Genomic DNA, 27,321 nt, shown 5'->3' with positions numbered 1-27,321 from the left:
ACAGTTCTTACTCCAGGCTTCAGGCTATATTCGTCAGATGGTTCAAGTACAAAAATATCAAGCTGAGTTTTGAGAAGACCTCAGGTAAACGGTGTGACCGTATTATTCAAGACAGTCACACCATAATAAGTTTATGATTTTAGAGCCTTTACAGTCTCTTAAAGAGCTCCTGTTCAGCATTCAGTATTCAAAGGTTGTTTTTTAATGAGAGAATATGAAAACCCCAAACAAACGGCCTGAAACAGAACCGTCCCGTCACTGTTGCACCAGCATGCTGCGCCTCCTCAACTATGAGTAAAACACCATTTTATTTTTAAAGTGACAATAAACACTGATTCAACTAGAAAGATGTGTGATTGTGATCTTGGATGACATCAGCATACAACAACAGCTATTATCATGTATTTGTTTTTATCAAAGTACTGAAGTTAAGCCTAAAAGACATGCTTTACTTCCTATTTGTGCAACTCAACACAGTAAATATTCTATATTTTCTGCATATAATTCATTGATTTAGCTAATTATTAGCTGCTAATTTCCTTTTTTAATATATTTTTTAAATATTCTTGTCCTCAAAATTTAAGTTGATTTTAAACATCAATCAGAAGCCTTTTACTCCTTTCTTCGTGGCACAAAAAGTCAACGCCTACTTGGATTTTCAAAGCTAAATCTAAAAATATGCATCTTCAAGCAAAAGATTGTGCTCACGTGACAAACACACAAACTCACTGAAGCACTAAAACACATTTTTAATAACAGGTGTAAATTACATCCTCATCCAAATGCGCCTAAAACCAGACCAGCGGATTTCCCAGTTATTTATTTAATGAAATAGCAGCATACTCCTGTTGTCCATCCTGTTGTCAACACCTCCCTTTTACAAATGTTTGGTCAAACTCATCCATGCGGGGAAAACTCCCCCCACGAGTGTATTCCCCTCCGCCGGCCTGCTACTCTCAGTCTCAGCAGTGGGTAAACACCTTTCAGCACTCATGGGAACAGTAACGGATTCGCCCTCTCACACCTGTCCAACACGCCGCACGTCTGTCCCTGCATGTGTATGATGTTATCAGCTCTAGTGAACTGTGTGATAAATGGCTTCTCATGCTTACCTCAACTGGAGCCCTTATGGAAAGCAGCTGACTCCACTCCCCCGGGGGGGTGTAGAGGGGCCCAACCGGTAAAACTGCCTGCTCTGGCTGTTTATGGGCTCTGCTAGATTTTATAGTGATGCTTGGAATCTTTCAATGTATGCAAAGACACAACAAAAATAGGAAACATGAAAGATGATCATATGAGTGTATAAAGTGTATAATAAATAGCATGTTTCTATTTTTTTTGGGGGGGGGGGGGGGTTCTCTAATGAGGCAGCTCCTTGATTATATTCAAGTCAGTAAAACTAGAAGCTGTTGATGTTACCGGTCAAAATCCAGTGAATAATGAAGACCTTAAACTGAATGAAGAAGCTCTTTTTTTAGAGGAGGGGAGGGGAGGGGAGAGGAGAGGAGAGGAGAGGAGAGGAGAGGAGAGGAGAGGAGAGGAGAGGAGAGGAGAGGAGAGGAGAGGACTCCTGACTGTCTGCCTGTAAACACTTATTTACTCGTGGATACTTAATCACTATTTTCACACATTCTGATTAACGTCCTCTGCTGCAGGCATGGGAACAAAGTTGTCATGTCTTAAACTGGGTTCAGAAACCACAAAATGACCGTTGACTGAAGCTTCCCCTTTAAGAACTCGCAGGAGATTAATTATTAAAAATGAACATTCAATACGTAATTTCTCAAAGTTTGTGTCTATTCTTCTGCAGGCGGCTCCGCTTCGGCCTCTGTCGGAAGTTGTTTCTGTTTCTACGCTTTCTCTTATCATGCTGAGGTTCTGGCGCCACCTTGTGGTGATCTATTGTAAAACACTTTTACGCGCCGGCGTCAAAGGTCAAATCACGCATCCTCTCCCTTTTAAGTAAGCATTTCGTAAGAATTGAGTTGATGGGTTTCTTGAACTTTTAATTTACTTGTATCAGTCTAAAGGACTGAACACACAAACATGCAACAACTGTATGGACCATTAATCTTTATTATTATTTTTATTAATATTATTACAAAAGCCTCACATTTTGCACAAAAACAGCTGCTAGCATGTCAGCACAGTCTGGTGGTTCCTGCTTGGATCTGTCTTCACTCCTCCTGGACCGGCCTTGGCTGTAGAGGACAAAAGCAGCATTTCAAACATATCGGCCATGATGTCTAATATTGATATTTAAAGTTCAGCAGAAAAAGTTTAATTGTTAAACAATTCGGCCAGCAGGTGGGGCTATAACGTCTGTTCTCTTTACCTTGGACTTGCCACAATTGAAGATTTTGTTGCCTTAAGAAAGAAAGAAAGTTAAACAGTTACTTTACCTCCAAAGCTAATCGCTATCGTGTCTTTCTTTAAACTAAAACTGTGAACTGTGAAGGAAACAGCGCACAAAAACTTCTCAGTGCATTCTAAGCGTCTCACCTGCTAGCAATAAGACGGAGAGGAACACAACAACCCCAGCAAACACAAGGCCTCCAACACGTAGCGTGTGGTAGTCTGTAAAACCACAGCGATGCGTTCATCTACTGCAACTCTTCTCACGTGCACATGAGCAGATACTTCAGGTCTAAATTCACGTACCGTACACGAAATCTGCATCGTAGTCGATGGGTCCCCCTGCAGAGACAGTAACAGATATTAGAGGTTAAATCAAAGGCGCTTTTGTTGGAAAACAGCTGGACCTTTCTGATCCGCTCACCTTTTGAAGACATGATGCCGCGTCTGCACGTGCGTGGGCTTGGCTGACTAAACTGCAGGGACAGTCAAACAGGTGGGTGATGACACAGCGAGTGATCTTTAAATAGCTCCACCAGGATCATCGTGTTGTTTGAGGTGTGGATTTGTTTTTAAAAGTGTCCCCAGTTTAATTGTGTCACTGAAATCAGCTTATTCACTTTCGTGGAGGCTGAGCTCTAAACGTTCTGACAAATCGCTCCATTTGCTTCCCTGCTGCAGACTTGAGAGCGAAATGATCTTCACCGAGGCTAATGGCCATATTGATTCTCTTTTCACCATCATCTCTCACACGCACATGAATGGAGAGCAAAACTGTCCCTCTTTGTCTCTTATTGCCTTCCTTCCATGTCCTGTGTGTCTTTTAATGCACCACTGAGCAGCAGGTCATACCTGAGAGTTACTCATTAATACATTACAGCTCCAATATTCATTAACCTTGGACCTTGCGCTGCCTAATCAAGGTTATAGACGGGACTCCCAAAGACCAGCTCTGCTGAAAATTGGTTAATAACATGATTTTTGACACTGCATAATAACACCTCAAAGTTTTTTTCTGACTATTTTCCTATGTGGTGACGGTTATATTGACAATATGTCTTCAAATTGCATAATAATTATAGTTTTCGCCCTCGAACATTTCAAAGCAAGAACACTAATAATTCAAGTTTCATACAATCTCATATATCCCAGACATTCACTTCTCCTTCTTCCCTTGCACATTACTTTCCGCTCATACTTTCTGCCATCGCCAAACATTTTTTTTAATGATGAGAGTGATTTTTTTAATTTATTCATTTTTAGGAAAGCAAGTTCTGACTCACCTGAGCTGCTGAAGGCTCCTGCAGTACTTCAGTACCTGTGTTTGTGAGTCTCGGAGGTGCTCCTGTCAGTGCTCTGGGCGTGTCAAAAGAACCCAATTCCCACCCATTTACACTCACCACACACCCACCCACCCACACACACACGCTTTTACACCCACATACTTTAACTACTCAGTTACACATTTACCATCTCATAAGATGAAGTTTGTTCCCTTGGTACCAATAAATACCAGGTCTGCCAACCTTTGGAGTGCTGGATGAATCATCAGAGTTAACTCCAGGCTGCAACATTTAACCTTCTCTGACATTGACACCACATTAGCACCTACTGACTTGGGTTCAAATATGCAGGAGCCTGGGAATCTGATCTCTCCAGTGTCTTTGTCTTACCATAAAATCCTTGGAGACGTTATTATGTATATTCAGATATATATTTTAATTTAAGCCAAAAGCTCAACAGGTTGCTACACGACGAAGGCCTCATGCATAGAATAAACATTGTGTGATTGTGTGTCAAGGTGATTTTAATGTGATGGGGCATCACAAAATTACTGTGACAATTTTGACATAGACTGTATATAAGAATTGGATAGAGTTGAGAAAACCAGTGTTCACCAGCATTCTCACAAATGTTACAAATGTTATTAAGCAGACTGTTTTAGGGGGGGTTGCACCAAAGTTGGGCAAATTCATTTAATTTTGCTCTGGTCTGACGCTCCACCTAGTGGACAAACAAGGAACCGCGTTTTTTTCTACATGATTAGAATTAATCTGTCCAGTTTCTGATACGTTTCATGATCATTGCACAGACATAATACATTCCTTCAAACTCTGGCAATCAAACATTCCTTTCTCTGACATCAGACCGTTTAAAACGCGGTGCTAGAATTCTAAGAAACCCAAGAGAAAAGAAGGAGCTCAGATTACCATTTGTGAGATTGGGCAAGCTAACAATAGACGAGTGTGAAAACAGTTAATCCATGTTGAGCCGGTGATGCTGAAGTGGAGTGGATGCATGTAGAGGAAGGCAGTGAGACAGCTGACGCAGGAGCTCATGTCCACGTGCTAAAATCTTGCCGCGGAGGAGCTCTCGCAAATACCTGCAACCTCTGGCCACTGAGATTGTCTGCTATAAGGTTCATGACACGTGTACACAATCTCTAATATCCAAACACATCCAACCTTTAAAACACATCACCAAAGGCTTTTAAATGGTACATATCCACAAATTAGAAACCCTGAATAAAAGATGCTAGACAATAAACACTGGAACTCACGACAAAACGGCTTCACCTGAAAGACAGTGTTATATCAGCTCTGCTGCTTAGATCAAAAACAAGAACATAAAAATCACAAGACAGCACAGGAAACCAGGAGAATACTGGCAGACCGGCACCACAATGGAGCGCGACAGGCTCGTCTTCAGGTACTCGAGATTTCTGTACATTTTAGCCGTTTGTGCACATGTCCTCCCGAGCCCGTGCGTTCAGCCAGTTGTTGTAATGTAATGTAACATTTCCATCGCCATTAAAGTGGTTTAACATCAAATTCGGGTAGTACTGAAGTGAGAGGCTACTTCGATCCAGAGAGTCCTCAGTTCTCTGTGGAAGTCTCTGCAACCACCTCCGCTGCAGACAGACAAGAAGAGGGTCAGTAAAAGATTTCACAAATGCAACACGTGCTGCCTGTTGGGACACCAACAACTTCTTTCTCACTCAGCCTCAATCGGGGATCTTTGTCTCCATTTTAGACATTTTAGTACCCAATTTGAACAAGTGACCAGTTAAAAATGTCGGGAGATTCAGTCATCATTACTGCTGCCAATCATTCATGGAAACAACCCCGAATGTTCCTGAAATGTCCCTTATCACGATCACATTGATGCGACTTTAACTGCCGTTCTGGAAATGAGCTTTTTCAAGCTTCTCAGCAGCTGTTTGATGATGAGGGAACTATTTTTCTGTGCTATTTTATAACATTTGTGAAAAGGACACATACCAAGCAGATGAGTTAAAAACATTAACAACATGATCCCTCTAGATTTTTGGAAGAAATAAACAAAATTGTTTCATGTTCTAATGGCTTATTGTGTTATTCATGGCAGACCAGTGAAGCATTTCCAGTCCAGCATGAGTATTATGGGTTTTTTTTGTGGTTTTCGGTGTGAGACGAGGCAGAATCCGTGTTGACAGACACAACTCTCCCTCTCCGAGTGTTTCTTATCAAATTTGAGGACAGCAAAGACTCAATGCACTCAATGAGTCATGTCAGCTGACCTTTGACCTCTCAGTGACCTCCTTTGGAAGAGTGCCATTCATAAAGCACTGGTGCGCATGAACTCCAAAAACAAGCTAAAAGTGCAAAACGGCTGCATGTCAAGGGTTGGGTCTCACCCATGGGGACAATCATGTTCTCTTCTTCTTTCTCCTCGTCTGCAGGGGCCCTGAGGAGATAAGACACTGTTAAAAATCACATGTTAGAAACATTAAAGTGAAATATTTAACAGTAGTGGAGAGACACTGATGAACCTGGGCTTCTGCTTGATACTGCAGCTGCAGCGCCGACCTTAAAGCACCACAAAGTAGACATCACTGTCACAGTCGGAGGTGATGACCATAAATGTGGGTGAGCAAAATAACAGCACATACGAGCACAGACATGTGAACTCACTGAGGATGAGGAGGATGCCCAGAGTGAAGAGCACCACGGCAAAGCCCAGACCCCCGATCCGCAGAGTCTCGTAATCTGCAGAGGTTGGCGAGCAGAGAGGGAGGATCGTGACCTTGATTGACCTCGTGATTGTAACGATGCACCATAGCCACCTCAAGGTGGGTGAAAAGGGCGCGTTAACTCACCATAAACAAATGGGTTGGTCTCTTTCTCTTCGCCATCTGTTTAACAAATAGACAATGTCAGAACCAAAGTATTGACATTTCGCCTGAAAATAATTTTTTTTTCAGGGTTGCGATCACGATCGTCAGTGAGGATGATGTCATCCGGCGTCGGTGGCGTCAGCGTTGAGTGGGGGGACCTGATGTGTGTTCAGTACTCACCCGGGGGATCACTCTTGTCTGCAACGGCTGAGTGGCGACGGACGGGAGAAATGTTTCCAGTCAGAGCGGGGAAAAAACACAGAGACGATGATGAGACGTCTTTGTCTCCGCGTTTGATCTAACATGAGCGTCAGCGTGACCGTCCAGACCCAAGACTACAAAGTGTGGTGGGTGAGGAGTTGTGAGTGTGTTTCATTTTCAAACATACACTACAAACAGACCTCACAAACAACCTCACACAGCCAGGAAGCAATAATTGCTGTGTGCACATGTGTGTACATGTGTGTACATGTGTGTACATGTGTGTACATGTGTGTACGTGCATGAGTAATTGGGGCACTTACCAGCCACACACACCATCAGGACAGATGAGAGGAATAGAAAAATAGTTTCCATGGCAACTGTTGATATAGAGTAGAACAAGTGAATGAAAGGCCCCAAAATACAAATGAGTTCTGTGTTATTGAGCTCCTCTACTCATGACCCCGCGTGTCTGTACATGAACAATGACAGCGAACGCCCCGTGATGTGTTTACATGTTGATCTGTTTAATGCGATGTGAAATTGAGCTGCTGCAAAAGGCCTGCAGATATGGATTTCATCCAAGCTGGCAGCACGCTCACGTCATCCGGTTCCCTTCCAGACGCCTTCCTCCCTGTGGGCATCTCTGCCTCTGCCTATTTCCAAACACGACTATAGTGTGTGTCTGACAAAATGGGTTGAGGTTCAGGTTGATGCCTCAGACTTTTAAATTTTATATTTATTTCGTCTATAATTTTAAATAATTTCAATTTAGTTGATCTTCTAATTTGTACACGCAAGTATTGCTCTCTAAAAAGTCCTAGTTGCACACATGAGGAATAGCAGCAAGTGAGGTCAACTTCCCGGTCCAGATCTGGCGACAGAAACTAATGAAAGGCTTGTGTGTGCTTTAGTTTCCCATAATGTGATGCAAGAACTGAAGAAGCCTTCTGGCTAGAAGGCGAAACATCTTCAAGAGAAGAAACCCAGTCCAGTTGACATAGAAAACTACCTTGGATACAATGACCTGGATGATTGAGAATCTACACAGACATTTAGTTTCCCATATTTGCATTATCTAGCCGTACTAGCCGCAAATGCAGGACACAGCTACAGCTAATACGCCATCATTCTAGAGCGCTCTCTCAGGCCAGGCAGATACAGATTTGACACTAATGCATTAGCTGTAGTATAACTCTGTTAACAAGCCTTCAATAGTCCAGAAGCTCTGTTTAACCCTGTCGTTACCAGCTCAGACTGAGAATCCCTCTTTGTTTTTATGCTTCGCACTAACTATCCATCTGGATGTGTGTCTGTTGTGCGTCCACATCAGTCACAGTGAAAACAGTACACTCTAAAGAGCACTGCAGCTGTTGCTTTATCATTCCTCCGTGGCTGTAGGAATCTCGCTGCACTTATTTGATGGGGAAATCCGCTCTTGAACTCGTCACTTGACCAGATCGAAGAGCACGTGGCAACAAACTTTTGAGGGCTGAAAAAATGGAACAATAAAAAATTTAATAGCGGAAATATAGCCAAGCCAACTGTACTCAGCCAATCAGAAAGTCCAAATACTATTTCCCGCTCTTCGCAGTCTGCTGGCAGGTAGTCTATCAGTGTGAGGCTAATGGTTTGCGTTGCTCTACAGAGACACGTTAATGGCAGGGAAGTGATGTTTGTATGTTTGTATTCGCAGCTAAGTGCCACTTTGGCTGACCTCCATCGCTTCTGGAGTCAAAGATTAGGTTTGAAAGCCGAGTGATTATCCAGACTTTACATGCTGGGCCAAACACAGTGGCATGTGTTTTTTTAAAGGGAGCGCCACTTTCTTTGGAATTCATCAGTTTAATTGGTTCAGTGCTGCCCCGTTAGAGGGAGTGCCTTTCTATTTATGGAACTGGTTGCCATTTCAAACCCTGTCCCATCCCATATGTCTTTTTCTACATGAATATTGAGTGGAAGTGCTATATTGATCTTTTGTGCACGCATGCTGCTCGATGGCAACAACAACCGAATGATGAACTGCATCTTTGGCTTGCCCATGAGCTAACTTCCTCTGTCTGCCCTACCTGCATCTATGTCTTATGATGGTCGTCAAGGTTGCATTAAGTTGGACTCTCTAAATGCATCCTTGGAGTCTTCCTTCTACACAGAAACCAGGTGAATTCCCCTTAAGATATTCCATACTTTGGTAGCTTAGAAGGGACAGACAGAGAGACAATGATGAAACCACGGACATCACCAGAGAGTCAAAGATGCTGTCATATCTCCCTCCAGTGGGTCTCACCTGCATCCTGCTGTAAATCCAGGATAAAACACTACTGACTCGGGTGTAAACGCCAGGCTTGTTTTCTCGGCCGCAGCCATACCCCCAGCTAGTAATCCCCACCACATACCAGCGATCGTAGTTTACAATCTTAAATTAATCTTTAGAAATCTCTCTTTCTCTTGGAGAATATGTTTCATTGAAGCCGTTCGCTCCCTGCAACAGGTGTCACTTGACCCTTCCCTGACTTATCAGGACTATTGTTCTGTGGTATGACGATCCTGTGCCAAGCTTGACTCTAACAGTAGATAATAAAAAGGGCAGCCAGGGTGACTGTAAACACTTTGGACAAAGAGAGGCAGAGAGAATGAGATATAAGAAACAAAGATATTATCCCTGGAAGGAATGCAAGGGGAAAGGTGTGTGGAGGAGGCGCCGTCTTAGGAGAAAAGGCCCACGCAATGGTGACGGTTCCAGTGGAAAGTGCTGCAATCAAAAACACTTCCCGGCAGAGGTGATAGTGATTCACTGTGTCAGCTGCCTGCTTACAGAAACCAAAAACAAATGAGTTTCATCATTTATGAGCTGACTTTGGGAAAAACACCTTCACCTTCACGATGAGGAGAACACTAAAGAATGTATATGGTAGTTATGTTGTCACCGTCCCATTAGCATTTGGCAAATATTTCCTCCTCTTTGAACAACCAAACGAGAGCTGACATTTCAAATCCTCTGCTGCTGCTGCTGATCGGGGAAGAGCTGGAGAGCAATCAGATCTTAACCTGGATAATGAAGATGCATGTGGAAGGACGAGCTGATTGCAGATCTGTTAATGGAAAAAAGCACTTTGGTGATATGAGCAGGCGGGTCAAATAGCCAATTGTGTCCTACAGATCCGTTTTCAGTGTTTTAAAATTAACTTGAAAATGGATTGTGTGTTTGAATAAAGTTCATATTTTTAATGCAGTGTTCTTCGAGATGTGCTATATTTTCAAATTTATTTCAATTGATTTCTTCCTGAAAGAGCAGAATATCAAAATAGATAACCGTATTCCTCCTATAGCGTCTAATTAATCCTTTTGAAGAAAAAAAAACGACATCACTGTAGAGGTGTAGTCTCCACGCATCTCCATGGTGACGTCTCCAAAATAGTCAGGAGATGTGATATAACAGAGACAAACGGAAAGATAGGCGTGACGCTAATGAATGGTTTTAAATCAGTTTTAAGGATACATTTTGATATTTATTTCAATACGTTGGCGCCAAAGAAGTCCTGCTTATAAAATCTGAGTTCTCACGCGCTCTCATAACGCCCCAGAGACGTCACTCAGTAAACCACTGTCACGATCCATTTCAGCGCGTCACGTTTGCCCGTAAATCCAACCTCGACTGTCTGCGTGCATCAACCTGTGGATCCTGTGGACAGAGCGGAGCCGGGGGGCCGGTAGTAACGCAGGAGTGACATCAGACACGACGGTCGCCTCTTCCACTCGCCTTCACGGTTACCGAAATGAGTCGAGCCAGTTTTGTCATAAAGGGTAAAGGATTTGTTGTTTCTAAAGCGTTTGCGCTGCGTTTTGATGCGACGAGCGTCACCAGACACACCCTTAATCTGTTCCCCACAAACACGGTGCGCCGTGAGTCTCCAGCAGCGTAAACGCCACACGCGTCACGCCTTGTGCGCTTTCTTTGATATTCCAGCCTGAGGAAAGGACAGTGAAACGGCTCTTATCGGCGCGCAAAACTTACCTGTTCTTGCTTTAAAAATCCAGCCACAGAAAAATAAATAAGAAAATAAATCTAACAATTTGACGCAATTCTTGTTCCAAATATAATGATCTATCAACATTGGGTCACGCACTTATAGAGAAAAAATATATAAATAGTGATGGATAATCTCCTACCTATCCAGTGCACCAACACTCACTGACTATCCTCCCTCATCCTCTCTCTCTCTGTGTCTCTCTCTTACACACACACACACACACACACCACCACCACCACCACCACCACCACCAGAGTATGAATACCAGCATCCTTGTCCTCTAGTTTTATTTCATGATTTCAAAATCACCTCGACAGGAGAGTTTTTTGCTCATTCTTCATCATAGTAATGTGTAATGTAATCAAATATACCGCTTATAAAACTGTAAGTCAGCACGGCAATAAATAGACACATAGTGGTCTACAAAGAAAACAGTAATTCACAGTATGAGAATTAAGAAGAGGATTATTGACAGTTTAGTAACAGAGTTGAGAACGACACACTGTCTTTACCTTCATATAAACATAAAGTGTCCATTAATAACAGCTTAAAAAAGCTGAGATGGGTCCTGGAGGGGCAGGAAACACACTTCTATTATAAATTCTATTAAAATATAACATAATTATTCAAGGATTTGCAGAGCAAACTGTGTTTGTTTGGCACAGAACAGAGAAGTGCGAGCCTCCGCCCCTCCAAGCATGTCCGAAGTAGACCCTTCACTGGAGGAGAGCGTGCTTGTTGTGCTCTTGTTTTTAAAGGCAATAGAGGCATGGCCACTTAAAGTTCATTGGAAAAAAATAGTATTTTCTTTGTCCTAAAACTGACATTTACACCTAGAAGTAACCAAGAGTGAAAATGGGGAAATTATAGGAATTTAGATTATAGATTTAGATTATAATTTAGAGATAACTTAATGAACCGGAGATTGGCTATTTCATTGAGGTACCCATAAACACAGCAAAACAACCTGACCATCAGCGTATATGATCCCTGTCAGCTTATACATACCAGTAGTGAGGTTCGTGTCATGTTTGGCAAAATCTGGTGTAAAGAAACATTGATTGTATCACGTGTCGGACTAAAACCAGTGCATCGATTGAGGTGTGTGTGTGTGTGTGTGTGTGTGTGTTTGCGCTTCAGGAAATAAACCCGGCAGTGGGCGTGGTGCCTGCAGTCGTCAGCCCTTCCTCTGTCTCTGTCTGCAGCATCTCTATATGTATATTTAAGGTGTAAATGCATCCTGCAAAGACTTCATAGTGCAGAGGTCACTGAGGAGGCTGTGCAAATAGACAAATGGACGTCAGGGCTTCTCTAGCTGTAGAAGGGACAGACAGAGAGGCAATGATGAAACCACGGACATCACCAGAGAGTCAAAGATGCTGTCATATCTCCCTCCAGTGGGTCTCACCTGCATCCTGCTGTAAATCCAGGATAAAACACTACTGACTCGGGTGTAAACGCCAGGCTTGTTTTCTCGGCCGCAGCCATACCCCCAGCTAGTAATCCCCACCACATACCAGCGATCGCCTTCCTGACACACCAGAGGTCCACCGCTGTCCCCCTGAGAAAACATCCCCCCACTTAATGTTAAAAATCTCACCACGGCAATGTGGCCACTTCAACGCTAAACTGGCTCCGGACACTCACCTGACAGGAGTCCTTTCCTCCGCCCAGGTGTCCAGCACAGAGCATGTTCTTGGTGATGGCATTGTTGTACACGCTCGGGCTGTTACACACACTATCACCAATGATGTCCACAGTCACCTCCATTAGACTTCTGGAAGTGTCACCTGTTTTGAAGAAAAACAAGTTATTCTTCCAAAAGCAGCAGGTGACCAAATAAATTCATTCTCCAGTCCAGCCAGGTTTTCTGTTTTCTTTCTGTCTCCCACAGTCAGAAAACATTTTGTCCAAGGACAGTTTGATCCTAGGTGAACATGTTTCCTATCTGGTAGGACAGAAATTCCGGCTGGGATGAGGCCCTTGGACTGGATTTGAGCATTAAATCTAAAGAAGACCCTAGTCAGGAAAGGTTAAGATAAACAACATAATGTATGCTATTGTATGTGGTTCCATATTGTGGCTTACTTGATCGTTCTTCTGTGATGCCAAAACCTGAGGTCCAGCAATGAGTCCCAGGGGGAAAACTCTGGTCAAAGTTTGGCAGACATGCTGGTTGAACATTGTCTGCATAACAGGAAAAGATAGACGATGATGAGAGGGGATATAATTAGATCCCAAGTAGGACTGTGAACTCAGCATGGGCTAAATCTGATTACAGCTGAAGCTCAACAGCAGGAAAAAAACTCAATCGTGCTCAGCATCGGTCCTGCAGCACAGCGTTGTCTTTTCATTTGTATTTGACTGAAAAATTATTTCTGAAGGGAAAGAAACGTTTGATGAACGATTTACGACCTGCCCCTCTCGGATCTTAATTTGATTTGACATGAAACTTGATAAATGTCGAATAACTGAAACTGTACAGGACTCTTGAGGTTTTTAAAAGTGGGAATGTGTGAGTGAAATTTGACAGTAACGAAGTTCTGACTGACTGTCAAAAACAACAGGAGAGGCCAGTTTGAGCAGAGCAACGTCGTGGTCGTTGGTTTGGTTGTTGTAGCTCTCGCTCAGGAGGATCCGCTCGACGCTGTAGGGCTCTGGTAGCTTGTCCAGCGACACCACTCCGCTGTACACCTTCCAGTTTTCCGCAAAGAGGGAAAACTTGTTGCTTCTGGAATGCAGATAGAGGCGGCTCAGTGGAATGTGCACATTTGTTGAAAGAATAAATAAAATGTGTCAGCACTTTGGGAAGCAGTGAGCAGCCGTCAGGACAAAATCGGGGGAGATCAGAATCCCCCCGCAGACGTGGGACCCCATGAAGTGAAGTGTCAACTGCCATGGCCACTGACCCGGCTGAGCCATGCTGCCCCCGATGATCCGGGATGTGGAGCGCTGCAGCCCGCAGTCTAGAACCAGGTGACAACGTGAGATTAAACAAGAGAGCAGACGTGACAGAAATACAGTGAGTAATGCTGTAATTACGTGGCTAGTCTGGATATAACTGTAATTAATTACAATCGTTTAGGAAAAAGGGCTTCAGATTGTGACAGATATGTAGGTGCAGGAACAGATGGAGGCTTCTTACCCAAGCACTGCAGGGACACAGTCTGCTGGTCTGGACAGGAAGAGCTGTGAATGGCCACAATAAGATACAAATCTGAGTGTTATGACCGGAGTTAGAATGGTTTATGGGCCAGGATTAATGGCATACCTGACAGTCACCCTGCCCTGGAGGAACTGGGAGGACTTGCTGTCGATGGTTAAACTAACAGAAGCCTCGGACTGAATTGGATTGGCAGTGTAGAAGCTGAGGGGGTAGAGAGGGGTTTAGAAGAGTCATGATGTGAAAGTATACTTGCAAAAATCATTTACTGAAAGGATGGCATTACGGTGATTAAATCTCAAATCTCACTTTCTGAATCCCAGTGCGACGCAGGTCTCTCTGGCCAAGCTCTGGTCCCACCCGCTGTAGCACACCGGGAGAAAGCGGCCATCCTCAGATGTCCTGACTTGCAGACTGTTGTTCTTTGCGAACCTCACTGGGGAGAAAGCGTCACCGTTAAAATCAGCTACATCACCCCAATTGAAAATTCAAAAATTTCCATACATGCCTGCGCCTACATGTGCCTACTCACCGCAGTTGGTTTCATCTGAGCCCAGCGTGCAATCTTTCATGGCGTCGCACTGCACAGTGTTGTTGGAACAGCTGTCATCAATGGATACGGGAGGGTTTTCGTACCTTTGGTCGTCGTCGTCGTCCAGGAGAGACGCCACTGCCAGCCGTGTGCCAAATTGTACTGTTGTTGGAAATATGATGAATACGACTTTAGGGTTTGACCTCTGTCCTTATTCTGTTTTCATTGATGCCTGGCATGGAGCTGAGTTATGCACCATCATAACCATTTTTATAATAATATAAGGAATCCACAAAAACTGCATTGATGACAGACATCTTTACAGTGACACACGCCATACCGCCAAGCCAGATAGCCAATCCCAGAAGACAGGCCACCAGTAAGACCCCTCCTGTCCCTGCATAACACCTGGGGTTGCTGTTACCACAGCCCCTCTTTTTCCTGCTGGGAGCTAGACACAAACACACATTTAAAATCAGCTTTATTCTGAGGAAAACACACCGGGCGTTGGCGACACTCACGTGTGTTCGACAGTGCCACATGGGGAGCGGCCACAGGCGGCGGGTACTGGGGGATGTAACGTGGCTGGGTGGCAGGGTTCAAGTCCAAGCCCAAACCTGTGCCGTACACCACTTCCTCATAGGGCTTGAGGGGGGGCTGAGTGTGCACGGCCACAGAGTAGTAGGGAGGAGGGAGCTGGTCCTGCATGGAGAACAGAGAAGGCCGTAGATGCATTGCACTTGGAAACAAGAGGGGTTATTTTTAGCAGGTATTTGCGTGTTGCTGGTTGTCATGGCTGAGCTCGTGGCCCATTGTCCTCCACGCGTTCTCTCACTATTGCAAAATTCACACCTGGGGAGCAAAGACTCATTCAATCTAACTGCCGTGTCCAAACGATCACTTCCTAAAGGTTAACTTCCTGTTTTTTGATCACTGTCTTCTCCTCTGACCTTTATGATTCACAGATTCAGTCACAAATTATAGTACATCTACCGTGTTTTTATGTTATCTAGTTTTTCTTTTCAGTTTGAGGAAATATGAGAGGAATGCAGGTGACCGAGGTTTTTGATAATACTTTTATTCAGCTCTGGCGTGACCTCATGGTGGCTGCCTCGTAATACATTATGTTTGGTCTGGAAAACTTTAACTTAATAGATAATCATGCTCAAACAATTTAAATTCCCCGCTAAACAGAGCTGGTGTTTGACAGTTAACCAGAATGACGTAGATCAAACTAGAATTATTGTTACGAGATCCAGATTGGTATATTTGTTTTGGAACAATGTAAACAGACACACCAAAAATCAGTCAAACACCAAATTCAACTGTTTTGTGCACAAATTATGACACCCCGACCCCCTTTTGGCTCTGCAAAATAAGCTAATAGTTGCATTTCCTGTATGTGTTCTATTGCTTGTCGTGTTGTGGAATGCAGTGTGATGAGTTGCTGGAGTCACTTGACTTGTTTCTGGCCTGATCACATGCAGTGTCATCCAACTATATGGAAATTAATTTTCTTTACTTGGTGTCATTACACATACATGATGGATTTTAGTGCTTCAGTTCGAAGTAAATATCACTTTGACAACAAGAATTATCTATCAGAAGTAGAAGCAATGTTATTATTTTCAGTCAAAGAGAATAGAAAAATCCCATAGGACCAAATCCATAAGGAAGAATTGTAAAGGCTACAGGTGGATCTGGTACAAAAAGACCATTTCTATTGCAAGCTGATTGAGTTTCACTTCAGGCAGCAAACACCCGACTTAATTGAAGTAAAATGGAATCTGTAATAGGCGGAGGACATGTGCATCATATTTCCCATCAGTGTACAAAAGGATCATATTTCATGGGCCACCATTACAATGGGAAAAATCCGTCATTATGGTAAAGCTCAGAAGGCGTAAATCCCAGATTAAGACTTGTGTAACATTTAAAAAGTCAGTATTTTACTTGAGGTAGCCATAGGAAATAACACACATACAAAACTAGGCCTCAGAAGTGGTGGAATAGAGCTGTTAAGTCTGGAACTGGGGTCTGAACAGGGGGGCAAAGCTGAATTTCAACTGCAAATAGTTTTTTTAAACCTTAAAAGGGAGGTTCAATGTCCAAAAATGAAAGTTCAGCCAAAAAAAGAAGACAACTTTATATGAGATGTTATTAAAACTATACTTTGTGCTGTTGAGACCCAGATTAAGTGTAATTCTGACAACACCAAACCAGTCTGCGTTACACTCTCACAGGAGCGACACGGAACATCGGACTTGATCTGTCTGTGAGGTTGTTTACCTCTGAAACTCCAGCAGTAACTCCCCCAAAACTCCAGCCACCACTCCAAAGACAGGGGAAAATAATATTATCAGCGTTCAGTTTCAGGTAAAAAACCACAAAAAAAGGCAGTGTCACAAAACAACCCATGTTTAGGTTTTTGTCTAAACTCTAAAGGGGCCACACAGGTTTGAGGAAACCAAACTGACACAGTGAAACTTATACAGAACATTAGATAAACACAAAAGAAGTATTGATCAAGCACAAACTAAGATAATTCATTAAAGTCAGAGAGAGACAGAGAGGACACAAAGAGTGGGTTTTCCTTTGTGAGACAAAGACAAAAAGAACAACTTACTGGGTCATGCTTTGCCATTGGTCTCAGGCCAGCAGAAAGTGGATAGTGGAGGTGAGAGCAGGTGGGCGGAGCTACTTCAGCAGGAGTTTACTTAGCGCTTCGAGCACGGTGGTGCCATGTTCAACACCTCCCCTCTCCCATCTCTTTTTCTTCCTCAGTGCATCTTGTTTCTTCCTGGCCTCCATCTAAATACAGCTAGGTCTGCCTGATACCTCCCATGGCCGGCCTCTACCTTTAGATTCTACCCAAGAGAGATGGGTGTGTTCAGGAAACATTTGAATTCCTGTCTGACCAGTTTTATGGCAGTCAGAGTTGGTCAGGGCCTATTTCTCTATTCTATTGATATGCTGTTGGCTGAACTGAAGTGCAGTGTCAGGAGAGCAGAATTAATCACCTGAGCATAAATGTAACATCACCTTATGCTCCCAGGCACTATGATCCAAGCACGAAGTCAGGCATGAATGTGCACACATGTAGGTGTTCTATTACCCATTTACTTTGTGACTTGGTGGCATCTTTACTGTCTCCTGGAGCAGAAACTATGCATGTGATTCCTTCCTCTAATAATTAACCAGCCCCCCTACATAGGGGGAAACTCCAAATGTAATGAGGGATTGAAAACCAAAGTGGTGCATTTTAAAGATAATGCAGCTTCTATTATTATGGTGATTAGGATTGGATTGGGATCACAACAACATGGTTCTCGCAGTTTAAAGGCATACTTTTGGGGGTAAATCCACGACCCTAAACCGATTTTAGGTGTGGACATGAGCCCACTACTGGCCATTGTGTTCCTTCTCATCCCGATCAGATATTATATATATGACAGCTTGTATTTTGATGTTTAAAATGATGCACAACAGACAATCAAAGCCAAAAATATGAAACTGACAATTTAGTCTTAATCTATAAATTGTCATTATGGGTTTACTCAGAGTGGATAATAAAGCCTTATATGATAACAAAGCCTTACCATGTGCTACAACTAGGTGGGGACATTATATATGATATTGTGTGAAGTTTCTGGATAATTCCTGCTTCTCAGAGTGATTCTGAAAAGTTCCCCTTCATGACAGAAACCAAAGGTCAACACGTCCACAATGATCTAAGTAAATGAAACCTTATCACATGTCAAAGTAGACAAAAACAGAAAATCAAAAACTCAGCTGGGGTATTACAGTGTTATTCAGAGAGAAGCGCTTTTTCTTTTCATTTGATAAACATGAGTTCGATGTACAACTCCTCCAGCTTCCCGTGAAGGAGGCAAAAGTCCATTTAAAATTCACCAAACAAGAAAAAGGTTTGATGGCTTCGATTGTTTTTTGGCTACCACAGTGTATCATTTATCAATCGCTGTTATATTATGTTGATTATTTAGTGGACATAAAAGTAAATTAATGAATGCACATGAAATAAATGACATAAAATGGTGACCACGACCACCAATTGACCACACTACATACATACATACATACATACATACATACATACATACATACATACATAACACGCTACAAAAACTTTTTTAGATCTCTGATTTCTTCTTACAGACAAGGAAGGGAGAACTTCTGAATGTTTCCCTTTCCTTGTGAGAAAAGAGGAAGAGAAGCAGTGGTAGGAAAGGACAGTAGTGGGGACGTGAACGCAGCAGCGCGTCAGCGTTGCGCCTGCGGCAGGAAACGCATCATCTGAGAGGGAGGGTTGAACAAAAGAGGAAGGTTTCTGGGGAGAACAGCGTTCAAGTAATCATCGGGGAATTCAGCAACCCCTGCCAGTCAACACACGAGCAATGGACTTGTTGCTTCAGTAGAACTGAGAGATGACCGGATCGCCTCGGAGACCGCTTCAAGGGCCGGAATAAGAGAACATTGTTGGATTCTGTGGACTCATGATTCATTTGGGGATTTTAGAAATGAATGCAAGAATCACGGCACCGTTTTTTGTCTTCCTGACCATTTGTGTGAGCCGTGTTTCAGGTAGGCTGATCAATACTTTTAAAATCATTCGGGAGACACAGACTCTTCTACAGATGTCTCAGAAACGCACCAGACAAATGAATCAATGTGAAATACTGTTGAAAACTCAATTGGTCACGTTCAGCATGTTACTAGGATTAATTTTGAATCACACGGCCTGAGTTTAGTTTGCTCCTTCCTTTCTTCCTGTGGTAGGACTGATTGTACCGTCACCTGAGAATCTGACGTTGGATATTTGGGATGGGGAGGCGACAGCCTTCTGGATCAGTCCCAAAAACGCTCCCTTAGACTTCCGCTACAATGTCGAAATGGCAATGTATGTCAGAGTATTGTTTTTTCTCTCTCCACTATCTCTTAAGTGCTTCCTCTTTAATTGCAATCTTGACTTCTTATTGGCATAATGCAAGAAAAGCTGCTGACCTTTATTCTGCTTTGTGTGTTTTCTGCCCACAGTTACTCTAAGCCGTGGGAAAAGGTGGTCAATTGCACGGGGATCACGCACACCTACTGTGACCTTAGCGGCCTCATACACGACTACACCAGGGTCTATAAGGTCCAAGTTCAGCTGGTGGCGGGGCAAAGCTCATCAATATGGATAAAGAAAAAAATTCTACTAAACACAAGTAGGTGTAGTGTAAAGTCTGCACCTAGAGCAATGACACTTTGGCTGGTTGAGTTATTATTATTATTTATTTCTACCCATCATTTATCTTGCAGGCAACCTGCGGCCCCCCACCTTCACTGTATACCCTACATCCAGCTCTCTAACAGTTCATGTCCACAAAAAAAACATTTTAAGCATACTCTTTCCTTACGGGGTCATCTACACCATTAATCTGGAGCAGAGAGGTGAAGACGAAAAGGTGATTATAAATAAAATTCAATCATATGAGACGGCAGAAGATCCCGGTGGAAATGTAATATTTTTCTGCTCACCTTCGTCACCAAAGCTTGTGGCGCTGACACTTGTTCCCCGACCCATATGGGATTTTCAACAGAATAAGTCCGAGCTGAAAGTGGTTGATCAGACCAGTGCCACTTTCGGGTCGCTGCGCCAGAAGGCTGAATACTGTGTGAGTGTCAAAGTGGAGGACAAGTCATCGAAAGCCAGAAGCCGCGTGTCCCCCAAACAATGTGTGGTGCTACCAGAGCAAGGTAACCAGTTCATGGCCACATTTCTGAAATAGGATCCCAAAAGTTGACCAGATATTGGTTCTAATCTCCAGCTGTGTCTCACGTCCGTCCTCCTTTTTTGTGTCCCGGCAGAATGGTACATAATTAAATGGACATCCCTCTCTATCCTGGCTATGCTCGTCTGTGCCTCCATTACTGCAGCCAGCTTCCTGTGTTACCTGAGACGTCCTGCGAAAACTCCCGCTGTGCTGGTGAGAACATTTAATGAGATCCTGTCTATCCTGAAAGAGGTAGGATCCACCAGGATAGTACAACTAAGGTCTTCTTCTTCTTCCCTCTCTGCAGAAAATGCCTGTGAGCAACTGGCTCCCGCTGTCTGTCGGAGAAGGGACTATGGAGGTGGTGACAGACAAAGGCTGGTTCCTCTCCAGCGACAGGCCAGAAGGGAAAAACCCTGTTGAGTTTCCAGTCACCAGTGAGACTCCAAAAGAAACGAAGGTGGAGGAGAGGAGGACAAGCTTGGACAGCGGAGTCAGTATGGAACCCAGCACTGTGGAGACCGGCCAAGGAAATTCTCCAGGGAGACATGACGACAGCGGGTGTGGGAGCTTGAGCGGATCAGACAGCTCCACCTCCAATCAGAGCGAGTGGAGGTCTCGCGACGGCAACGCTGGAATGGGAATGGACAGCAGGGTGGACGTGGACTGCCAGCTCCATTTATCATCGATGAACCTGGAGGTACAGGACAGCACGTCGCCAAAGGCCACGCTCGTCTTCGGGAACTATCGCAGCCAGAGCCCTTCGGCTGCGACGATTGACGTCCGTGATAAGGTGTTCGAATCGACGCTATGTCACCCCATTTTAGCCGAAGTAGTGTCGGGCTACAGGGCTCCGCTTCAAGTGTGCCTCTGCTCTGGAGCAGGCCAGTGCACGTGGTGCCACAAACAGGGCCTCAGCGGAAGGGGGGTCATTGGACAGTACAGAGCTACGTGCACTGATAACGGACTGCACAGCTGCAAACAGGACTCTGTGGACTCTTGCAATGCAATGACATTTTTAAGTTATCCTCAAAAAACACATATGGACTCTTTTGCAGTGGAAGATATCTCAGCTTTTATCAGTCAGGAGAGTTTACCGATGCTAACAGCATTAGCATCACAAGACATTAATATGAACTTTTCCCTCTCGCTGTGTGATGTACAGATGGCAGCTGACTGATCCTCTGTAATGCCACCATTTTTAAGAAAACCCCTTTTTCCCCCATGTCGTTGCTAATGTGTTAAAGTTTTGGGGTTTTTAAAAAAAAACCAAAAAAAAAACCCTTCAGCTGTATATGCAGCACTCGTGAAACGTGAAGAGTGAGTCACACGTTGTTTTTAACAGAGGGAGGAAACAGAGGTTAGACCACATGGCTCACGAACAGCAGCTGATTTTCGAGAGGCTCCAGCGACCGACAACGTAACAGCAAAGACCTTGTTTAACCCTGCCTTCTGTCTTTATCACTAGCTAAAATGCTGCACACTAGAAGTGAAACCAGTGTGGATGACATTCAAAGAACCCCTGGCCATTTTGGTAGTTATTTCCTTTTTTTCTCAACTTTTGAGCGCTGATCATTAAATAAGACAAAAAATGCAATTATCCCTTGTGAAAGGGCAGAAAGTTTCTGTACTTAAAAAAAAAAAAAAAAAGGCTTCAGTTCCCCTTGCAGGTGATCTTCATTTGTATGGAGTATTTATATGTATTTCTGTTTATTTATTATATGCGTATCAGTAAATGAAGCTGTCTCTCTTGAATTTTGTATAAATTCCACTCCTCCAGCCGGCACCTGTCAGTGTCGATGACAGAAACGAGCAAAAGTCCCAAACTAATAAACTGCTACATAACCAATTATAGAACCTAACTGTTTAAGGAAGCCTGTATGCAAATTACTGACAGAAAACAGAAGCAGTGCTTTCAGCCTACCCAGCTTAAAAATAATCACTTTTATTGGAAAAACATTCTTCTAAATTCCCCATCTGATGATAGCTAATGTTGCACTCAGATTTCTCAGGTTTAAATAAAATAATTCTTGAAATTGTGATGGTTTACAGGCTGTGATATGACGCCTCTCCCCCAAACCGAACTGTTTATCAGGACAAAACAGACTTCTGAGACGTTTTTTTATCGCTCTTTTATTGCTCTCCAGAGGAGACAGAGCAGTTAGTGAAGCTTCAGACCTGTCTTAAAGACATAAAGTCCTGGATGTCTTCAAATTTCCTCCTCCTTAACTCAGGAAAAACTGAGGTCATGGTGTTTGGTCCTGAACCTCTCAGGGATAGATTAGATCACATGATCACTCTAGATGGTATCTCATTAACATCTAGTCTCTCTGTGAGGAATCTTGGGGTAACTTTTGATCAAAACCTCTCCTTCAACTCACACATTAAATTAGTCTCTAGAAGTGCCTTTTTTCACCTGAGAAACATCGCAAAGATCAGGAAACTACTGACGCAGCATGATGCTGAAAAGTTAGTCTATGCATTTGTTACTTCCAGGCTGGACTATTGTAATTCTTTATTATCAGGGTGTCCAAACAACTCTTTAAGAAGCCTCCAGGTGATCCAAAATGCTGCAGCCAGAGTTCTGACAAAAGATATCACATAACTCCTGGTGTACTGGTGTCTCATCATTTGCTGCCCATTAAATTTGGAATAATTTTAAAAATTCTTCCTCAAAGTCCTCAGAGGCCTAGCTCCATCCTACCTGGAGGAGCTAGTGACACCTTACCAGCCCAATAGACCGCTTCACTTTCAGAATGCTGGTCTACTTGTGGTCCCCAGAGTCTCTATGGGTAGAATGGGGGAGGGGGGGGGGGCAAGTATTTAGCCACCAGGCCCTCACCAGGGATTTTTTTTGGCAAAAATGTAGCCTGAATTGCCAAATTTTGAACTGAATTTGCAAGTCAGGACTCATCCACCCTTTGATAATGCCAAAAGTGCCTTCAAGACATTTAGTCCCTCAATTTATTTTCTGAAATGTATTATTATACTTAAAACTCAATACACTGGTAAAATACAAAATCTGAAATCCATATTTTTGAGATATTCCTTTTGAGATATAATTCTTGAAATGGAAGAGGTTATTGACACCAAACTACTGGTTTCCATTTCAACATATAATGTGTTTTCTTTTAATTCACTGCCATGAAGGGAAACCTAATAAGAAATGAAAAGTGCACCAACAATAGAAAGTACGATAAGACAGCAGATGCTATTTTAGAGGAAGTTTCCTGCAGCTTACAAGAAAATTGATGTGTCTGGTTATTGTGGTTAACATGTCAAACTGCTGCTCCCATCAGCAGCACAACCGTTACATTCCCCTCCTACTCACTATATGTGTGTGTGTGTGTGTGTGTGTGTGTGCATGTGTGCGCGTGTGTGTCTGTGTGTCTGTGTGTCTGTACATGTTACATAGGGAGGACATATTTTTATGAGCAAACTTAGGAGAGATTTGCTGGGATTTGAAAATGCTCGAGGCAGGGTTGAGGGTTAAACTTGATTTTTGCATAAGGGTTCTGGCGAAGGGCAGGGGATGCATTATTTCAAAGGGAGTCCTCACAAAGATAGTACAAATGTGTGTGTACGAAAGAGCCTGGGAAAATGCCCACAACAAAGCAGAACTGAAATTATTATTTCAAGTTATAATTAAATACTTATTTTACACAGATTAAACATCATGAAAGCAAAACTTTCTATTGAACATGACAAGTTAAAACCCTCTCTGAAGGCCTGAAAAACAACATGAGCATTGGCTGTAAAAAATCGAAACTTTAAGGTAACGTAAAGGTGATGCGGTGAAATCCCTCTCGTGTTCAGATTAGAACTTCAGTGTGGGTGAGCAGCAAACAGGAACAGAGGTGCACACACGTACAGGAAAATGTCAGATGAGGGCCGTGGGTTCCATCGCAGATAGAGGCCTCCGCTCATTTAATGACACCACTGACGGAGAATGGAGGCGGCGACTTGTGAGCGCCAACTTTGCTGCAGACGGAGAAAAACAACCCGCTCCGGCTTAGACCAACGACAATGTTAAACACGGAAATACATCCTCAATCAAAATTTTTAAAAAAGCCACATACCTGAACACTTTGTCTTTGAGTGACGGCTCTGTGGAGGAAGCAGAGGAGATTTGTAGCTTAGTGATGTGTGAAAAAGGCACAAAAGAAAATAAGGTTTAAACACTGTGGTGGCAGAAATGATGGTTTCACTGTCAGAATCACTTTGAGTTTGAGGTGCGAGAAAACACAAAGTAGCTGCTAAAATCAGACGTGGCCACATGAGAAAAGGAGTTCTATTATGGGCTGGAATCAATCTTAACCGTATGGCATCTACTCACTCTTCTTCTTGCAGCACTTTTTGCATTTTTTGCATTTGTACTTGCAGCAGAATTGGATGATGGCGATGGCAAAAAGGATTCCCAGGATCCCGAAGCCCACGGCAACCCCCACTGCTGTTGAGTTGACCCTGCTACCTGGAGATAGAGACAACGAGACCACGACCGCCACTTAAATGACTTTCACTTTAAAGAACGACAGAGAAGTCAAGTAAAAACCTAAACCTACTTCATTCCTGAAATAAATTATTTCTATCCAAATCTGTCTGGCTGCTTGGGCCCACTTGGATCAATGTGCTCATCAATAAGTTTGAGTTGAGATAAATGTGGCTGGAAATGGTGCTGCCTTCCCAAACAGTGTGAAAAGACAGTGAAACTAGTTTCATTGTGACGTTTATACTTATATATGGCTTCCACTTTGTCAAATGCAGTTTAATGCTAACCAACAACGAGAGCTTAGCCACTTAGATAGCAGTCATTTTTAATTTGCAGCCACAGGAACTGGACCAACAAAGTAAAAGTGCCATAATACTAAAGATAAGAAGAATAAAATATTAATAATAACAATACAGATCTTAAATAGAAGATGAGTGAAAGGACAGGTTTCAGGTCAAAAGGTCATGCTTACCTTCGTTGCCCATTTTTAAGCATCCAGAAAAACCTCTGATCCCGACCACGTTCAGCTGTTTGACTTACTTCTCAACATTCCACCTGGCAGCGAAGAACAAAAATAAAGTTGTCTACGTTCTAACACCGTCAGCAGGTGTCTGACCACACCCCCATACCAGTCATTCTTTTCAAACCAGTCCATCTTCTCAGCCTGCCTTGCCTGTCCTCCACCTTTCCCGGCAGTCTCGGGATCTGACAAAGGATCGTTCTCAGCCTAGCTGTGAAGTTTAACAGTTTAAAGGTTTTTCTCATCAAGATCCAGCAGAAAATATCAGGCTCTCCTGTTTTCAGTCAGCTATTATCCATGACCTTAACCCTGTTAATACCCTAATAATAAAGGATAAAGATGAGTTGTGAGGACCACTATATTTCCAAAAGTATTTGGCCACCTGCCTTGACTCACATATGAACTTAATTGCCATCCCATTCCTAACCCATAGGGTTCAATAATGCAGTCCGAAATGTACCGTTCTCCTGGCAACCTCCAAGCCCAGACTCGTCCATCAGATTGCCAGATGGACAAGTGTTATTCATCACTCCAGAGAACGCATCTCCACTAGAGTCCAGTGGCGACGTGCTTTACACCACTGCATCCGACGCTTTGCATTGAACTTGGTCATGTATGGCTTAGATGCAGCTGCTCGGCCATGGAAACCCATTCCATGAAGCTCTCTGCGTACTGTACGTGGGCTAATTTGAAGGTCACATGAGGTTTGGAGCTCTGTAGCAACTGACTGTACAGAAAGTCGGCGACCTCTTTGCACTATGCGCTTCAGCATCCACTGACCCCTCTCTGTCAGTTTACGTGGCCTACCACTAAACTGTGGCCACTTGGCCCGGCCACAGGTGTATAAAATATCAGGTGTCCTAATCATTAGGACACCTGATTCTGAGCATTTGGATGGGTGGTCAAATACTTTTGGCAATATAGTGTATAGTGTATGTACGGCTGCTCATTTATTAAGTTTCTCCTGAAGAAGGTCCATTTTTCCCATGATTCTTCTGGACCACCAGGAGCATCTTTGTAGATGAAATCACTGCGGACTAGCAACGATCCCTGGGTCGGGAAGTGCATGGGGACTCCCTGTTGGCAGGTGCAGTTATTACATCTCCATCCATTTAAAAGCAAATCCACCAGTTAGCCTTAATTATATCACTAGTAGAGTTTTTGTAATGGCTTCTTTTCCACTAATAACAGGAAATTCTATTGCCTGGACTTTAGAAACATGGGGATACTGGACATTACTTCTGGAATGTGGAATAGTGGTTGGACCCTCTGCAACTTTCCTGATCCTTCAGCTTCTACTAACCTTGCTTCTGTTTCTTCAGCTTTTTGCTTTGGTGTTTGCTGTATGAAAGAAATCTAAAGAAATCAGAGACTTTAAGTTGTACAGTATTATTGTCACAAGAAGTTGAAATATGGGAGTAAAGTCTCAAAGGTCAAACTATTACAAGACTGAAAATGATGTAACATAAGAAAACATTTCTCTCTTTTTGAAGCACAGTTTTCAATTCTATTCTCATAACATTGCAACTTTATTCTTGAAATCTCTGTTTTCTTCCCTTGTTTTCAGTGCGGCCGTAACACACCAGTGTACAAATGAAGTTTACAGCATACAGTTCTCCTCAAGAATTCTGGGAAATCTGTCCTACTCCTTCGGGGGACTTTTGGGGCAACATTTTTCGCTGGATAATTTAGGTGGCAACACGCTGAGGTTTTTTTTTTCCTGTAATAATGTAACTGAGGAGATCTTATCACATTTCAATGTATTCAATGTCAGAATCAGAACACAACCCGACAACGTTTCCTTGTTGATCTTGATGAAGCCAAAGGGTTTCAGGATACAGGAGGCGGGTGACCTGGTCAGTTACAAATGATGCGAGTTTCCCGTCAGTCAAGTGCCGTGGTTATCATACCTTTTGAAGATCGTTGTCCACTGACGTGAAGTGATTAATCATCATGCCCACACAGAAAAAACACATCACCTTCAAATGTTCATATCGGCTCACATCCAACAAACGTGGACACATAGTGCTTCAGGTTTTGCGGCCACGCAGGATATTATCAGCACTGCTCACAACACACATGCATATGCACATATATACA

At 43.2% G+C, this 27,321-nt stretch overlaps 3 protein-coding genes across 6 annotated transcripts; 1 reads left to right on the top strand and 2 right to left on the bottom strand.

Moving 5' to 3' along the window:
• Nucleotides 1–4,050: 4,050 nt before the first annotated feature.
• On the bottom strand, nucleotides 4,051–10,925 carry fxyd6 (FXYD domain containing ion transport regulator 6). 3 transcript variants are annotated; one of them, XM_029843516.1, is made up of 8 exons: nucleotides 10,386–10,710; nucleotides 7,036–7,092; nucleotides 6,692–6,718; nucleotides 6,494–6,529; nucleotides 6,309–6,383; nucleotides 6,167–6,203; nucleotides 6,032–6,081; nucleotides 4,051–5,266 (listed from the first exon to the last, which is right to left on the bottom strand). In XM_029843516.1, exons 1-8 carry the CDS (start codon nucleotides 10,441–10,443, stop codon nucleotides 5,232–5,234), a joined length of 375 nt encoding a protein of 124 aa, XP_029699376.1. In that variant the 5' UTR covers nucleotides 10,444–10,710; the 3' UTR covers nucleotides 4,051–5,231. The 3 variants fall into 3 exon arrangements, with proteins under 3 accessions (XP_029699376.1, XP_029699377.1, XP_003968491.3); XM_029843517.1 differs by having other exon boundaries at nucleotides 10,363–10,709; XM_003968442.3 differs by lacking the exon at nucleotides 10,386–10,710 and adding an exon at nucleotides 10,728–10,925 and having other exon boundaries at nucleotides 4,148–5,266.
• Nucleotides 8,817–17,299, bottom strand: tmprss13a (transmembrane serine protease 13a). 2 transcript variants are annotated; one of them, XM_029843515.1, is made up of 13 exons: nucleotides 17,065–17,299; nucleotides 14,960–15,140; nucleotides 14,779–14,889; nucleotides 14,439–14,600; nucleotides 14,216–14,342; nucleotides 14,015–14,110; nucleotides 13,889–13,932; nucleotides 13,547–13,709; nucleotides 13,296–13,474; nucleotides 12,832–12,930; nucleotides 12,391–12,533; nucleotides 12,261–12,304; nucleotides 8,817–9,108 (listed from the first exon to the last, which is right to left on the bottom strand). In XM_029843515.1, exons 1-13 carry the CDS (start codon nucleotides 17,080–17,082, stop codon nucleotides 8,832–8,834), a joined length of 1,644 nt encoding a protein of 547 aa, XP_029699375.1. In that variant the 5' UTR covers nucleotides 17,083–17,299; the 3' UTR covers nucleotides 8,817–8,831. The 2 variants fall into 2 exon arrangements, with proteins under 2 accessions (XP_029699375.1, XP_011606706.1); XM_011608404.2 differs by lacking the exon at nucleotides 8,817–9,108 and adding an exon at nucleotides 11,014–12,058 and having other exon boundaries at nucleotides 12,152–12,304; nucleotides 17,065–17,286.
• A 1,464-nt stretch (nucleotides 17,300–18,763) lies between these two features.
• Nucleotides 18,764–22,064, top strand: il10ra (interleukin 10 receptor, alpha). The gene is made up of 7 exons (XM_011608405.2): nucleotides 18,764–19,040; nucleotides 19,236–19,356; nucleotides 19,494–19,663; nucleotides 19,758–19,903; nucleotides 20,039–20,195; nucleotides 20,307–20,425; nucleotides 20,520–22,064. Exons 1-7 carry the CDS (start codon nucleotides 18,953–18,955, stop codon nucleotides 21,390–21,392), a joined length of 1,674 nt encoding a protein of 557 aa, XP_011606707.1. The 5' UTR covers nucleotides 18,764–18,952; the 3' UTR covers nucleotides 21,393–22,064.
• The last annotated feature ends 5,257 nt before the right edge of the window (nucleotides 22,065–27,321 follow it).

This window comes from Takifugu rubripes, chromosome 11 (genome assembly GCF_901000725.2).
Source record: "Takifugu rubripes chromosome 11, fTakRub1.2, whole genome shotgun sequence".
NCBI classification, from domain to species: Eukaryota; Metazoa; Chordata; class Actinopteri; order Tetraodontiformes; family Tetraodontidae; genus Takifugu; species Takifugu rubripes.
This window is presented reverse-complemented; position numbering and strand designations above follow the sequence as displayed.

Excerpts from the sequence above, each read along its gene's own strand:
- fxyd6 (XM_003968442.3), bottom strand. The coding sequence starts at position 10,827 with ATGTTGATAGATCATTATATTTGGAACAAGAATTGCGTCAAATTGTTA. Across the intron at positions 6,384-6,493 it reads GACCAACCCATTTGTTTATG|ATTACGAGACTCTGCGGATC; the intron begins GTGAGTTAACGC and ends CAACCTCTGCAG. Across the intron at positions 5,267-6,031 it reads GAACATGATTGTCCCCATGG|CGGAGGTGGTTGCAGAGACT; the intron begins GTGAGACCCAAC and ends GTCTGTCTGCAG.
- tmprss13a (XM_029843515.1), bottom strand. Across the intron at positions 13,933-14,014 it reads CAGGGCAGGGTGACTGTCAG|CTCTTCCTGTCCAGACCAGC; the intron begins GTATGCCATTAA and ends GGCCATTCACAG. Across the intron at positions 12,305-12,390 it reads GAGGAAAGGACTCCTGTCAG|GGGGACAGCGGTGGACCTCT; the intron begins GTGAGTGTCCGG and ends ATGTTTTCTCAG.
- il10ra (XM_011608405.2), top strand. The coding sequence starts at position 18,953 with ATGATTCATTTGGGGATTTTAGAAATGAATGCAAGAATCACGGCACCG. Across the intron at positions 19,664-19,757 it reads AAAAATTCTACTAAACACAA|GCAACCTGCGGCCCCCCACC; the intron begins GTAGGTGTAGTG and ends TTTATCTTGCAG. Across the intron at positions 19,904-20,038 it reads AGAGAGGTGAAGACGAAAAG|AATAAGTCCGAGCTGAAAGT; the intron begins GTGATTATAAAT and ends GATTTTCAACAG.